Genomic DNA, 14,673 nt, shown 5'->3' with positions numbered 1-14,673 from the left:
AATTGGCCTCTCAATCTGAGAAGAGACTCGAGCTCAACAGTTAGCCAATATGGGTTTATCACACTAATATTATTAAAGGCGAAAGTTTGTGTGTAAGTATGTTTGTTCCTCTTTTACGCTGCGGCTACTGAAGCAATTTGGCTGAAATTTGGAATGGAAATAGATTTTACTCTGGATTAACACATAGGCTACTTTTCATCCCGCGGGATTTGTGAAAAACTGAATTCCACGTGGACGAAGTCGCGGGCGTCCACTAGTAACTAATAATTTTGTCAAACTCTAAACCGTTTGGTTAAGGTTTTGCGTTAACGTGACGTCATGGAATAGTTAAACCACAGTGGTGGATAGCGTATTGTCAAAAAATATTTAAAACATTTAATTTTTATTTGTTAATGTCTCAAAAAATATGATATTTTTTTCCATCTAGTAGAAAGCTAATGAACAATTTAAAAAAGTATCAACTGTTAAAATTTCCAGTGACTGCAACATAGAAAAAAATAAATCTGACTGTTGATGAAAATAAGGTTTCTATTTGAATAAAAGGTAACACATATAGTACCAAAATATATGTCTTAGTAATATTAATGTGATGGGTGTGCTTAATTCTGGTCGCAAATGGATTCAATGTAATGGATTCAATTTTGAACAATTTTAATCTTAATTCTGACTCGTTATCAGTTCTCAAGCCATCATTACGTTAATCTTGTCATGAACCCCCTGCCGTCAAATGGCAAACCCCTAGGGGTTCGCGTACCCCACTTTGAGAAACCCTGAACTAGACTATTAGAACTTCCAGATTCTTAGCCATTCTCTGCAGTATACCATTTCGTTTCGCACCTTGTCTGTCCATGTTACTGACTTACTGATAATGATTAATGACCGGGATCAACAGCTTAACGTAAACTCTGATACACGTGTGTGAAACATCAACTGTATCTTGGCAAGTTTATTGATGACACTCCCATGATATGAAGGACTGCGCGGGTGTGAAGTCGTACGCACGGGGCAGAGGGAAGGACTGTGCGGGTATGAAGTCGTGCTCGCGGGACCATCGGGAGTGCTACGAACGAATTTCACAAGTTTCCAACTCCGGACTGAGAATTTTTTTTCTGATAATTTCTCTTTTAACCGACTTCAAAATAAGGAGGAGGTTCTCAAATTGAAGCGAATGTTTTTTTAAATGTTAGTTAACTAAACTAACTGACTTGATTTGTTGTTGAAGTCGGTTGAGTTTTTTTCTAAATTTTTTGGCACCACCTTCAAACCGATCAATAAAAAGGACATAGGTACGAAGTTATTTCACTCTTTAGAATAATGCATCTTTGAAGCCGGTTAAATTTTATTGTTACAAAGATTTACAATTTTCAGTAGTACTTAAACCTAAAAGGTATTTTGTTTCCAGTTCTCACCGGAAATCTTACCCTTCGGTCCCTTTCCACGATTTAAACAGACTTAGAGGTCACCTTAAGCCATTTCGTTCCGGTTATCATTATCAATTAAACAAAAGAATTTCCGAGAACAAAGTACCTACCTGCAAGGCAAGGTTACTTTATTATCGGGGGCATCGAAACTGAAAGGTTAAACACGTAAGTATAGTAGGCATATTTAACAGGCTTATTAAGAGCGCGCAGCGCGTTGGTACGATATGGATAAAATTCGAAGCGCAAACGAGACGCCGAATTATGACTTTCACGTGAGTGAAAAGCACGGAGCGATTGACGCGCGACGCAAATTTTATGACGTGAGCGCCAAAACCATTTTTACCTAATTGCAAGTAAATTAAACAACATAACGAAAAACAAAATGGCCATGTTCAAGATATATACCTAATTTTCTATACAAAACAAAAATTTAAGAAAATAAGTTTGCATTGAAATTAAACTGAGATTGAAAGCAAAATGTGAGCAAAACATGGATTTTTCAAAAAAATAAACTATCGAGAAAAGTTTTACAAATTGTGTATTTTACTTACCCGAGTGCCTAAAAGGTATTTTGTTTCCAGTTCTCACCGGAAATCTTACCCTTCGGTCCCTTTCCACGATTTAAACAGACTTAGAGGTCACCTTAAGCCATTTCGTTCCGGTTATCATTATCAATTAAACAAAAGAATTTCCGAGAACAAAGTACCTACCTGCAAGGCAAGGTTACTTTATTATCGGGGGCATCGAAACTGAAAGGTTAAACACGTAAGTATAGTAGGCATATTTAACAGGCTTATTAAGAGCGCGCAGCGCGTTGGTACGATATGGATAAAATTCGAAGCGCAAACGAGACGCCGAATTATGACTTTCACGTGAGTGAAAAGCACGGAGCGATTGACGCGCGACGCAAATTTTATGACGTGAGCGCCAAAACCATTTTTACCTAATTGCAAGTAAATTAAACAACATAACGAAAAACAAAATGGCCATGTTCAAGATATATACCTAATTTTCTATACAAAACAAAAATTTAAGAAAATAAGTTTGCATTGAAATTAAACTGAGATTGAAAGCAAAATGTGAGCAAAACATGGATTTTTCAAAAAAATAAACTATCGAGAAAAGTTTTACAAATTGTGTATTTTGCATAGTCATAACGAAGCTAACACTTTGCAATATCATTTACCCAAATATCAGGCTCCTAACTTTTCCAGAATCTGAGATCCAGAACCATTTGTAACCACCAAATTACATATTGCACACTCTTAATAAAACTAGCGGACACCCGCGACTTCCGCGTGGAAATCAATGTAAACTTTCAAGCCCTATTTCACCACTTTAGATATTGAATTTTAAAAATTTTTGAATCTCATTATAATACGTATTTTTTTTTATGATTTATGAATTAAATCTGTAACTCTAAAAATTAAGGACTTTCCATACAAACTTTCAACCCCTATTTCCTTCTTATTTTATTTTCGCAAGATAAAGTATCCTATAAACTTTTCCGTATTATGGTCTTAAACCGTGCCAAGTTTCATTTGAATTCATTCAGTAGTTTCAGCGTGATGCCCGAATAACAAAAAAACACAGACAGACAGACAGACAAAAAATCGAAATAAAATATTTTCTGCTTCAGTATCGATTATAATGAACATAAACTTTCAAAATATCTTCCATGTACAAAATGTGCAGAATTCGTATTATAAGTATAGATTCTAGATGGCGCTGGCTTATACCATTTGTAACAACAAACGTTACCGTGGCATAGAGTACTACTAGCGCCATCTAGAATCTATACTTATAATACGAATTCTGTACATTCTGTACATTGAAGATATTTTGAAAATTATTTTAAAAAATTGTTTATAAAACCTAACCAGTATAGATAGTGTGAGGCCCCATTTTTTATTTGCACCAGGTCCCTTGGTTACTTAGCTACGCCACTGCTTGTCACGAGCAATATCTATCTCAATCTTACATGGAATACCTAGGTTACGACTCGTAATTCAATCAGGCGAAACCGAAGCCTTAAGTCAATAGAAACAAATAGGGTAGGTCGTTGGTATCGTCTATCATCAGTAGCAAGTATTAGAATGATCTCATCTGGTTCAGTGGTTACCTTGATTGATGGATAGTGAGGTTGAGGTCTCGATAACTAGGTTATGCAGAACATGCCAATATGCAGAAGGTTTTTAACTAGGGTAAGCAAAATACCTACTTACAAATGCGAAAAACTTCTCCAATGCAGTTTCGTAAGGAATCGTCAGTGTAGCCAGTGCATTAATTTTGGTTCAGTTGGGGTTTATTGACAACATTCTTCATTCATTCAATCATTTGGTAATGGCGGTCTTCATTATTTGTGTAAGGGTATTTGTGTTAATTTCAGTCCAGTTTTAGCCATGGGACTTCTTTCGTGGCGCGGAGTTTAACGGTATTTACAATTTTACGGTGACAGATACGACAGGTAGACTATAGGCATAGAGTAAGAAATTAATACTTTATCCGTACCAAGCGTTTCTCGCACCTGGTGTTCCGTGTAACCATAAATAGCATTATTTAATAACACAGAGGAATCACAATAACACATGTGAGAACAGCGGAAATATAAATATGGGTCAACATAGTTGAAATAGTAATCCAAAATCATCCACTTCATCTGGTGTGCAACTCCGGTCCACTGCACCACTGCAGCGTGGTGATTGTGGACGCTTGGCGGCACCTCCCGGGCGGTGTATTTCGAGTCCTGCAGCACGTTTCCGCGTTGCTACATATGAAGTATTCGAACAGTGCGTGTTGCCAGTGATGACTTACGAATCCGAAACCTGGTCGCTAACTGTGGCCCTCATAAAAAAGCTCAAAGTCACTCAGCGGGCGATGGAGCGAGCTATGCTTGGTGTTTCTCTGCTTGATCGAATCAGAAATGAGGAGATCCGCAGCAGAACCAAAGTCACTGATATAGCTAAGCGAGTCGCGAAGCTGAAATGGGAATGGACGTTGGGGTCCCAAGGTGCTCGAATGGCGACCCCGCACCGGAAAGCGACGACCCACTAGGTGGACTGAGGACATCAAGCGGGTTGCGGGGAGCCGCTGGATGCTGGCGGCTCGAGACCGTTTTGTTTGGAAGTCCATGCAAGAGGCCTATGTCCAGCAGTGGACGTCCATCAGCTGTTAATGATGACGATGATGATGACTTAGAAAGGGCAGGTGGTGTTGTTTATTAACTTCAAAATAATAATAAGGTTGTGGCATATGCGAAATAATGTAAAAATAAATATTTATTTGTGCGAGCTAGGTCTTACGAAGCGGTAGATTCTCTTTTAAGTTATTTATGTAATCTAGAATAAGTGCGTTGTATCACAACGAACCCACCAGCTGGCCGAGCCTCTTGGATTATCATCCAAGGGTAAGAGAACATTCGCCATTTCATTTTTGAAAAATCTCATTTTATATACCCAATAATCTCAGAAATCGATTCTGCCTTGTAATGTAAAAGTTTGAGGAAATCACAAACCGAATTTAATATCAACATTAGGTTTATCAATATAAATTTAAATAGTTATTGAGTCATGAGTTTTCAAATGAAATCCTTAGAACATAATTAATAAATAATTAAAACTATCTGAATTAATATAGAGGCAAAACAATAAAGCTGCCATTACTGTGATAAACTTTTCATTAACTCTAACCTTACAAGGTTACAGGTCAAAGCTGAGATTATTTGGGTGACCCAAGAATCTCAGTCTGACCGATATCGAGCTTTCCCAACAACGCACGAAGAAAATTTCAACCAAATCGGTTAGAATACACATATGGGTAACCACCAAGTGACAAAGAACTAGTGCTTGTCTTTGCTGATAAACACCAGTACAAACAAAAGAACAAAGTCTGCGTCTATAAATAAACAAACAATCACTAATTGTTTATGAAATTCAATATTTCTAACCACTTCTTAGCTCAGAAGAGGAGTGCAAATAAAATTAGACACGTATTTACGATTGCAAACACGGCAATTCCATTCCTAAAGCTTCTCACAAACGAGGTTCAAATTCTGTCTGTTACATTCGATATTCAGACTGTTCATTGACCCACTTTTGAATATCCAATCTTTCACGCTTGATTTCTCCTTGCACTGATTTGGTAACTGCGGTCTGGCGTCGGCGAACGATTGTTATTGCTATCCTATCATTCGCTCCTGATTTTCGACGAATAGCAAAATTGTACGAAACCGCTTTTACATGTTAAATATAATATTTTGCACGTGCACTTGCATTTGCATTTAGCAGATATCGAAACTATCGTTAGTGATAAATAAACACGGCCACCACTTGATTATTGTTGAAATTTGCCCAACTACCAACTACTTTCAAACCCGTACGGGGCTCTTAATCACCAGACTGTTCATGCAACGTGGCGTGAACCTCTTGACGACTCTTGCTATTAAAAAAGAATATTAAGTAATTTAGTATATTAAAAACATGTGAGGTGAGTCCTTATAATTTAATATTTTCAAAACTGTTTTTGTACATCAGAATTTATTAATTAGTATCTATACAACATGCACAGAGTAACCAGAGTGAGTCTTTTCACAAGCAACGTACTTACTGAAGCTGGTGAAACTCATTAAAAAAAAACATACGTCACGCGTCTCCTTGACAACAGCTTATACAAACTATTAGCATGTATTTCAAAATTTAACTCTGACAACAAATACGTAAATTAAAATATAATAAACAATTATTACCAAAAAATCTCTATCTTATTTCTTTAGTTTTAGTGAACAGTTTTTAAATTATTTAAAAACAAGACGCCATTTTTCTTGATTAATATTGAAAATTACTAATGCAACGGTTGGTTTCGAACTAACTCGAGAATGTATTACTTAATTTGGAGCGGCTATGAAAACGTCGTGTTCCATGCGCTCCATCGGTATAATATTGATTAATCTCTGACGACATGTTATAAATAGGTATGATATATACCTACTTATCTTACAATTTTTTTTTCACCTTTATAGTTAATCCTATTTATTATCATTTCTATTAATAATTAATATAAACGTAGTTTTAATATTATTGTAAAACTACGTACCTACATATCTATAACTACATATTATAAAAATTAAAAAGGAAATATACTAAATTTAAATTATATCTAAAGAGCCTTCTGGGCACTTTACCTATGATCGTCGATTCGGACGAATTCTACGACGCCTTTAGATATAATTTAAATTTAGTATATTTCCTTTTTAATTTTTATAATATCCAAAGGTTATTATATTTAAAATCTATAAATCTCTATAGGTATAAACCTAGCTTTAATAACTTATTACGACAATCTTCGCAGTATTGCTTCACGCTCCATTTGGATTTTGGATGAACGAAACGCAGCATGGGACTATGAGTTTTGTTATGGGCGCCAATAGATGGCGCAATGAAATGTGCTGTTTTATCATTCACGTCAATGTCAATCTAATTCCACCAATGGGATCGCGAAAAGTGTCCTATTGAAGTACTTTCATGACGTCATTATTTCCACGTTGGAAGCGCCATAGAAATGTCATGTTGAAATTATAGTGTATTTATTTTGTTCAATAATGTTTATTAAATTATAAATAAATCAGACGCCTTGTACTGTAATAAATAATGTATTTATAGCCAATACGAATAGTGAAAGTGTTTAAGAAAATCATAATGTATCTAGTGTGGACTTTAAATAAAACATGACTCGTAATAATGATGAAATGAATAAATACTTGGATTACCTGTCAAAAAACGACCAGAGTTTGGACTGTAATTCAAAAATAGACAGAATGGACAGCTTCCCGCCCCATAGTATGCTGGTTTGTAACATTTTAAGTTTCGCAATCATATAATAGATAGCTTATCACGTAGCGGCTATTGTCGGATCAAAGGCCAATTGTCTCGAAAAGAAATGGAACGTTATTGTGAAGGGTACACGAGCGTTATAATAGACGCCCGGTGAAGCAATGAAGTCACGATTGCACCTTGTTCTACGACTTTCGTGGGTTACGCTCCCACTTTTACCGTTATCTGACTAGACGAGACATTCATTTCATTTCGTTTCTGGTCGTGGCTCGTTCACTATCTATCAATACAATTAGTTCCCGGGTCTTTATCTAATTAGTGTAATAACAGCGGATTTACCCTAACGAGCGTCAGGTTTTAGTTATTTACCTCAGTCAGTGCGAATCGACGGCGTGGGTATCACGGACCCGGCGTAGCATACGTAAACATCGACACTCGACAGTGCCACGGTAGCACCATGCGGTCAGGCGCTCTACCATATGCCTCATGAATAAATACTCGTGAACAAATTGTTTTGAATTTAGAACTTGACCGCTCAAGTGTTGAGGATTTTAGTGAAGTGAACATTTACTTTTTTTTTGTTGGATTTTGCGGTGAAATTTTATGTTGGAATGTGTTGAAAACCCTAAACAAAAATGGATAAAAAACTAGACTTAATGTCATTATTTGAGGTAAATCATCATATTTTGTGTTAATGTAGCCTTTAAATAATACAAAACATTTTATATCCATTTTGTAACTCATGTAATTTAATCTTATTAGAACATTATTGGAATGTTGTTTTTGGAGTATTGTAATAACTTTTAGCAAATTTTATTAAACTTTGGTACATATTAAATGATGTAATATTACCTATATCTTATCTCAAAAATCTCCAATATTCTATTGCAACATAAATAACTTATTGCTCGGTAAGAATATTCAATGAAAAATACAATAAAGAACATATCATACCATATTAAATTTGTATAGTTAAAGTAAAAGTATCATGCAAACTGTGGTAGTTCTTGCAGATAATGTCAAAATTATTTGATATTACTAGCCATAGCAGAAACCTAGTAAAAGTTTTTTTTTAAAATGCTCTACACAAGTGAATAAACTCATTACAATAAATTCTGGAATATCCATTACACATTCACAGGGTCCATTTTTCTAATATTCACACAGGAACACAATCTATTTAATTAAACTATAGGGCTCAGCTATCTCACTTCACACACTATTATTAAGGCGAAAGTTTGTGTGTATGTTTGTTCCTCCTTTGCCTACGGCTACTGAAGCAATTTGGCTGAAATTTGGAATGGAGATAGATTTTAAACTGGATTAACACATATAGGCGACTTTTCATCCTGGAAAAATCCATGGTTCCCACAAGAATTGTGAAAAACTGAACTTCATGTGGATGAAGATGCAGTCGTCTGCTAGTTACCATATGTAGTAACCATATCAAAGAAGTAAAGATCCTTCAAAAATAAGCATTCAAAATACTTTTTGCTTGTAGGAAATTATATAAATTGATAACAATAACACCTATTCTTATTTGATAATAGATAAGATAAACATTATCACAAGGTTTGAGTAAATAATTCAGAGTGTGCCTAATTATGAATGCATATTATAATCATATAATGCACATCTCCTTTCTCTTCGACAGAGTAAAAGTTTAAAATGAAAGTATGTTGTGTGACAAAAAGTAAAAGGTAACTACACAATATCTGAAACTGATCTCAATTCCCAATGTAATAAGAATATTAATAACATATTAAAAAGAGTAACTTGATATTCAGTGTTTTTAACAGTTGTTAAGAGATCTCGCAAATTAAGAGATCTCGCAAATTTTCTTTTTAAAAAAAAACATTTGCTATTAAGTTTTTATCAGTAAGATTTTGGTGGGAATGGGTCTATAGTCTATAGTCTGGCAGGGTTTGAGTTTCACCCCTTTACCATGGAGTTATTGAAACTCAAGTGAAATACTCGTACAAATTAAAAACTTTTTAAACCAAACTCATTTTAAAAGCATAAGCAAAAATAGAAAATAGCCATCTTACATCTCAGATATTTGTTTAAGAAGATTTGATATTGTTACAATGTATTATTTTATGTTTAGGTAAATATGCTGTAGTTAGCATTATATTTCAATAATTATTATTATTGATACAATGTTAATTAGAACAAAATTTCTATTTATTATTAATCATATTTTTAACCGACTTCAAAAAGGAGGAGGTTCTCAATTCGGTCGGTATTTTTTTTTTTTTTTTTTTTATGTATGTACACCGATTACTCAAAGACGCCTGGACCGATTTCAAAAATTCTTTTTTTGTTTGAAACGGTATAGTCCCCATTTGGTCCCATTGCCATCATGACAAGATCTGATGATGGAATCCTGGAGAAATTGAGGGGAACTTTCGAAAATTATATGGGTGTCTAGTGTGTTCGTAAACTTTTCCATTTAGTACCTTTAAGAAATACAAAATTATGAAGGTTTAAAATCGATCTGATGATGGAGTCATAAAACAGACGAGGGAACTCCTTGGCGATTTACAGCAGTTACCTTGTGTTTGGGCTTGATTAATTTGTATTAATGAGAACTTTCCACATAGATAGGTTGTGACTGTCATTTAGGGGTTTGGTGATGAAGACCAAATACAATTAAGGGAACTCCTTAACAGTTTACAGTAACTACCTTGTGTTTGGCCTTGATTAATTCGTATTGCTGAGAACTTTCTACCTAGATGAGTTGTGTCTGTTACTAGAGGTCTGATGATGAAGACCAAGGTCAATGAAGGGAACCCCTTGACGGTTTACGGTAGCTACCTTGTGCTTGGGCTTGATTAATTTGTATTGCTGAGAATTTTGTACCAAGATGGGTTGTAACTGTTATTAGGGGTCTGATGTATTCGTTTGATATGAAATTTTACACTAAAAATTGAAAAATAATAAAAATTTTAATAAAAAAAATACAACCGACTTCAAAACCTAAAAACGTACCCACTAAACTAAAAAGCAAAAAATAACATCATAATATGTTCTACCTGCTGATCAGTATGAAGTCGGTGCTTAGCCGGTGTTGTCTTAATTTAAGCCATTTCTGACAGGACCACATGAAACAACACTGTCTGCAAAATCTAAATCTATAAGATATGCTCACATGGCTTGAATTAATACATCACCGGCTTAGCACCGCCTTCATACTGATCAGCAGGTAGAACATATTATGATGTTATTTTTTGCTTTTTAGTTTAGTGGGTACGTTTTTAGGTTTTGAAGTCGGTTGTATTTTTTTTATTAAAATTTTTATTTTTATAATTAGGTTGTTCTCTGTAACTTGTAAACTATGTCTACTTCCCCTTTCTCTCTCTATCATTATGCTTTTCATGCACAATACACCTACATAATATCAAGCTACATAAATAATGTCTTAATTATAAATTAAAATATAATTAGTTAACTACATGCTTCAGGTAACTAAATTACTAGTTAATCAGCAAATAATTAGTAAGTTTAATAACTCAATTTAAAAACAAATTAGTTACAATACCTAACAAGGATGATTATTCAATTTCATTTAAATATTTCAATTTACAGTGAAATTATTTATAGGTAGGTACTTATAGAAATAAATGCCATGGATTACCTGGAACCAAGTCCATCTTGTGGTAGATGGAATCTCCATAGTTTGGGGCTTGTGACCCTGGTCCAAGTTGTTTCTTAAACCTATATTTGAATCTATACCTTCTTTGCTCATTCAAATTCAGTAGGATCCTACTACATTACCCTGTAACATTGGATTATATTTTATTGTGATTGAGATTTTTAAAGATTATTAAATTTATTGTAATTCAAATACACATACAAAAGAGAAAAAGAACGTAAGAAGTAAGTCTACAATTTTGAGAATTTGACTTCATCTTGAGAATGAGTCTTGTATGAAAAAATTAAACTTTGGATGGCTCTCCTGTAATACTTTGTTGTTTGCTTAATTTTGATTTTCAATCAATGATATTTATAGCTTTCTGTATATGACATCTTGCTTTCTGTAAAATATATTAGTGAATACCTATTATAATCCTTCCTAAAAGCTGTCTGACCTCTAAAAAGTATTAACATGTTATTTGATATTATTTTATATCCAAGATTAATGTGATAACATTAAGTATTATCTATTCCTAAATAATGTTAATTTCACCACTGCTGTGCGAAGTGACTACATGATTAGGTTTTTAGGGTTAGGGTATTATATTTGTACCAAATATCAGCATTCCATAAATATTTTTGTTAAATAATGCAACAATATATGATCTGAATTCTTAGACTACAAAGACAGGCAAAGGTTTCAGGCATTCTGAGTTCTTTGACAATCAGACTCACACAAGTCAGACTGTCCTGCCTGCTATCTATGATTTATGATTACCAGAGTGTGGAATGTCAAATACAATCCTTATTTCAAATTCATGTTGAATGTCGAACTCTGTCTAAACACTTTCTGTATATGCAAGCTCAGCTAACTTACTAGCTCAATCTACATTACAATAACCTCAATTGTTATGTAACATATTGTTGCATGATTTAAATAGAAATATTAAATTACTTAATTTTATTTACATTATGGGGATCAGACATATTATGCAGGATACTGGTCTTCCAAAGGCACTATAATACTAATGAAAGCACTTAATTATAGTATACAACTTTAGTTACATGTAGTTGCATAATTAAATATCTTTACCTGACTGCTGAAGGTGGGTTATGGCTTTCAAATATAACATGTGTCTCATTTGATAGCCTAAAACTTTGATGGATTGATGTTCATTAAATTTATCAGTTGTAGTGGATATTATTTTCAAAAATTTCTCATTACTTGACTTTTAACAAACTTCAAAAAGAAGTTTCACAATTTGTGATGAATAATCACATAATTGTAAATATATAACAACTATATGCATATTTACATTAGCTGCTATTATCAAAATGGTTGCTGTTGTATTTCAGGAAAACATGAATTTTGCTGTTTTCCTCAAATACTACCCAGCCATTTTTATAATGTTTCTTTTTCATTAGTATCACAGTAAGTTCTGAGAAATTTTTGATTAGTATTAGTAAACATAGTTACAAATCTCTAAACTAAATTGGTTTACTTACCTAAGTAAAAGTAAAGTTTCAATATTTCACAACATTTCTAGTAATTTACATTTAAACATATTATATTTAAAGCCGGGTATTATGATAATATAATGTAAATGAGAACAAAAATTCTGTTAATTGTTGTTAATCATAAACTAAATATTCCTATAATTATTATTACTACTTACTTTAATAATGTAAAAATTTTGTAGAATCAAGTTACACTATAAACTTTTAGGAGATAATGATTATTTTTATATACATAGTATTTTAATATCCTTGTTGCTCAGTTTTAGTAGGTATTCAATCAATTTGTAACCAAGTTCAATCAACATTAAGCTCATCGATCAGTTATCGACTTTTTCAACATCATTTAGTGATTCAATTGCACATTAAGTACAGTTAGCAATCATCGATTTTTTTTCGAACAGTACTCAGTGATTGCATTCAATATTGTGTCCAATTATTGACTTTTTCTGACATGTCAACACAATAAACTGCATAGCCTCTTCGCCAGCGGTCGCCAACATTTATTACGTCACCGAAACACCTTTTTTTATTGAGGAATAATACAATAAGGAACTTAAGCTAACTTATTCTAATAGCTATACAAATCATGCCCACGTGGAATGGTGGCAAAAACACTGGCTGCATTTCCGCGCTGGACAGCCAGGCTGATCCTTTGCACAAAAAATAAGCCAACCCTTCTGTCACCAGTCGAGGCAACTAGCCGCAGTGAAATTTTTTGGCACTGCGACTCCATGGCCACGGCAAAAGGTACAAATATGTAACTCTCAGTCAGAGAGGCATACTTGAGCCACTTACCGCTTTCAGCTTTTTCTGCTGCGGCTCCCGGTCTTGATACATTATCTAACCAACGACACGGAGGCGTCATAACTGTTTCTTACCCAGTTAACAAACTCCGTCGTCCTCAACATCACTCTGACCCGAGATCTGAGTCAGATTAATTCACGGAAGATTTATAGAGACGCTCAGCTCTCTATTATCGTGAGCAGAGAGTTTCTGCGCTCACCCTAATCTCCCGGTAATGTTGTGGTTCCGTAAAGGTCGTAGCTCACTAGGCGTCCACTTGTCGTCGACAGGTGGACCACATGTGGACGCTGCGATGTCCACCAGTGAACCGCGCGTTGCCAACTCGCGGTTCACGCGTTTGTATCACGCTATATAAATTTCCTTTTCTTTAGGACGGTTTTCCTTCATCTAAATTCCAGCCTTCGCCACTGCTATGTACTTATTTAATATGCGATGCGATTTTTATTGTTACAGTCGGACTCGTGGCAGGCGTCCGAGGACCTCCTGGAAAATATATTTTCCCTGGACCAGGGGTCGTTGGACTTTCTGGAGGAGTCTTTGCCGGACTTCAATTTGCCGATCGCCGACAATGTGTCTCAACCGGAAGGCCTCAGTAGTTCGTGTTCAGACAGCGGATTGTCAAGCGATCCGGCGGAATTGTAAGTTTACACACACACACACACAAAATTTCCATACTTCTAAAAGTCTATCCTGCATAACATTTTTTCTTTCCTGCATGCATCGTTAAAATATAAGATTATAATATAAGATTATTATTAGATATAATATAAGATTGTTACATCTAAGCAGGGAAGAGCACAGGTGTCTATAGGTAATACGAGTTCTTTCTTAGTTTAGATACCTGTTACACATCCATTAATTATAGTGTAAAGCTATTTTTACCTGTTACGGTTTTATAGAGAATAAACGATTATTATTATTATTATTATTATTATAAATCTGCAAAACAAAACCAAAAAAAAAAAAAATATCGCAGATATTCTGTTACACAAAATTGCTTTATTATTAGCATACCTTTAGTTAATATACAATTTATAAAACTGTCATCAAAAATATAATATCAATATAATTCTAAAAAATAATCAGGTGTAGATCTCAGAAAACCGCGAGCTAAAAGACCTCCAACACGTCATTTTTACTCAAGATTAGCGGCAAGTTGCCGGGATGACCTGTAAGCTTAGCATGCGACCATCGACATATCTTATCTAATCTAATCATAATCTTTTGAAGATAAATAGATACCGAACTTATGGCGGAATGTTCCCAGTCTCATCTCTTTCGCCACAACACAATGAGAGAGAGCGATATTTCCAGTTGCGCCGCTGTTGCTTGATATTTGTTTATTTCCCTTCATATGTCGATGGTCACATGTTAGGTCTACTGAAGGGTGGTTGACCCTTTTTTATACTCTTAAATAATACATACTTAATTACCATATTGTGCATAAGTAATGCCTTTTCCTTGCA

The 14,673-nt window shown here is 34.5% G+C and overlaps 1 protein-coding gene across 2 annotated transcripts in view; it reads left to right on the top strand.

Moving 5' to 3' along the window:
• Nucleotides 1–6,943: 6,943 nt before the first annotated feature.
• The window catches only part of LOC112055422 (uncharacterized), a 34,846-nt gene continuing 27,116 nt past the window's right edge, over nucleotides 6,944–14,673 (top strand). The window contains exons 1-2 of one of the 2 annotated variants that reach the window (XM_052886614.1): nucleotides 6,944–7,263; nucleotides 13,661–13,845. In XM_052886614.1, coding sequence (XP_052742574.1) covers nucleotides 7,144–7,263; nucleotides 13,661–13,845 — 305 coding nt within the window. In that variant the 5' untranslated portion in view covers nucleotides 6,944–7,143. Of the gene's footprint in view, nucleotides 7,264–7,477; nucleotides 7,921–13,660; nucleotides 13,846–14,673 lie in introns of those variants that run through there. The other variant, XM_052886615.1, reaches the window with a different exon arrangement.

Source organism: Bicyclus anynana, chromosome 17, assembly GCF_947172395.1.
Source record: "Bicyclus anynana chromosome 17, ilBicAnyn1.1, whole genome shotgun sequence".
NCBI classification, from domain to species: domain Eukaryota; kingdom Metazoa; phylum Arthropoda; class Insecta; order Lepidoptera; family Nymphalidae; genus Bicyclus; species Bicyclus anynana.
Note: the sequence above shows the minus strand (reverse complement) of the source record. Positions and strands in the feature narration are given on the sequence as shown.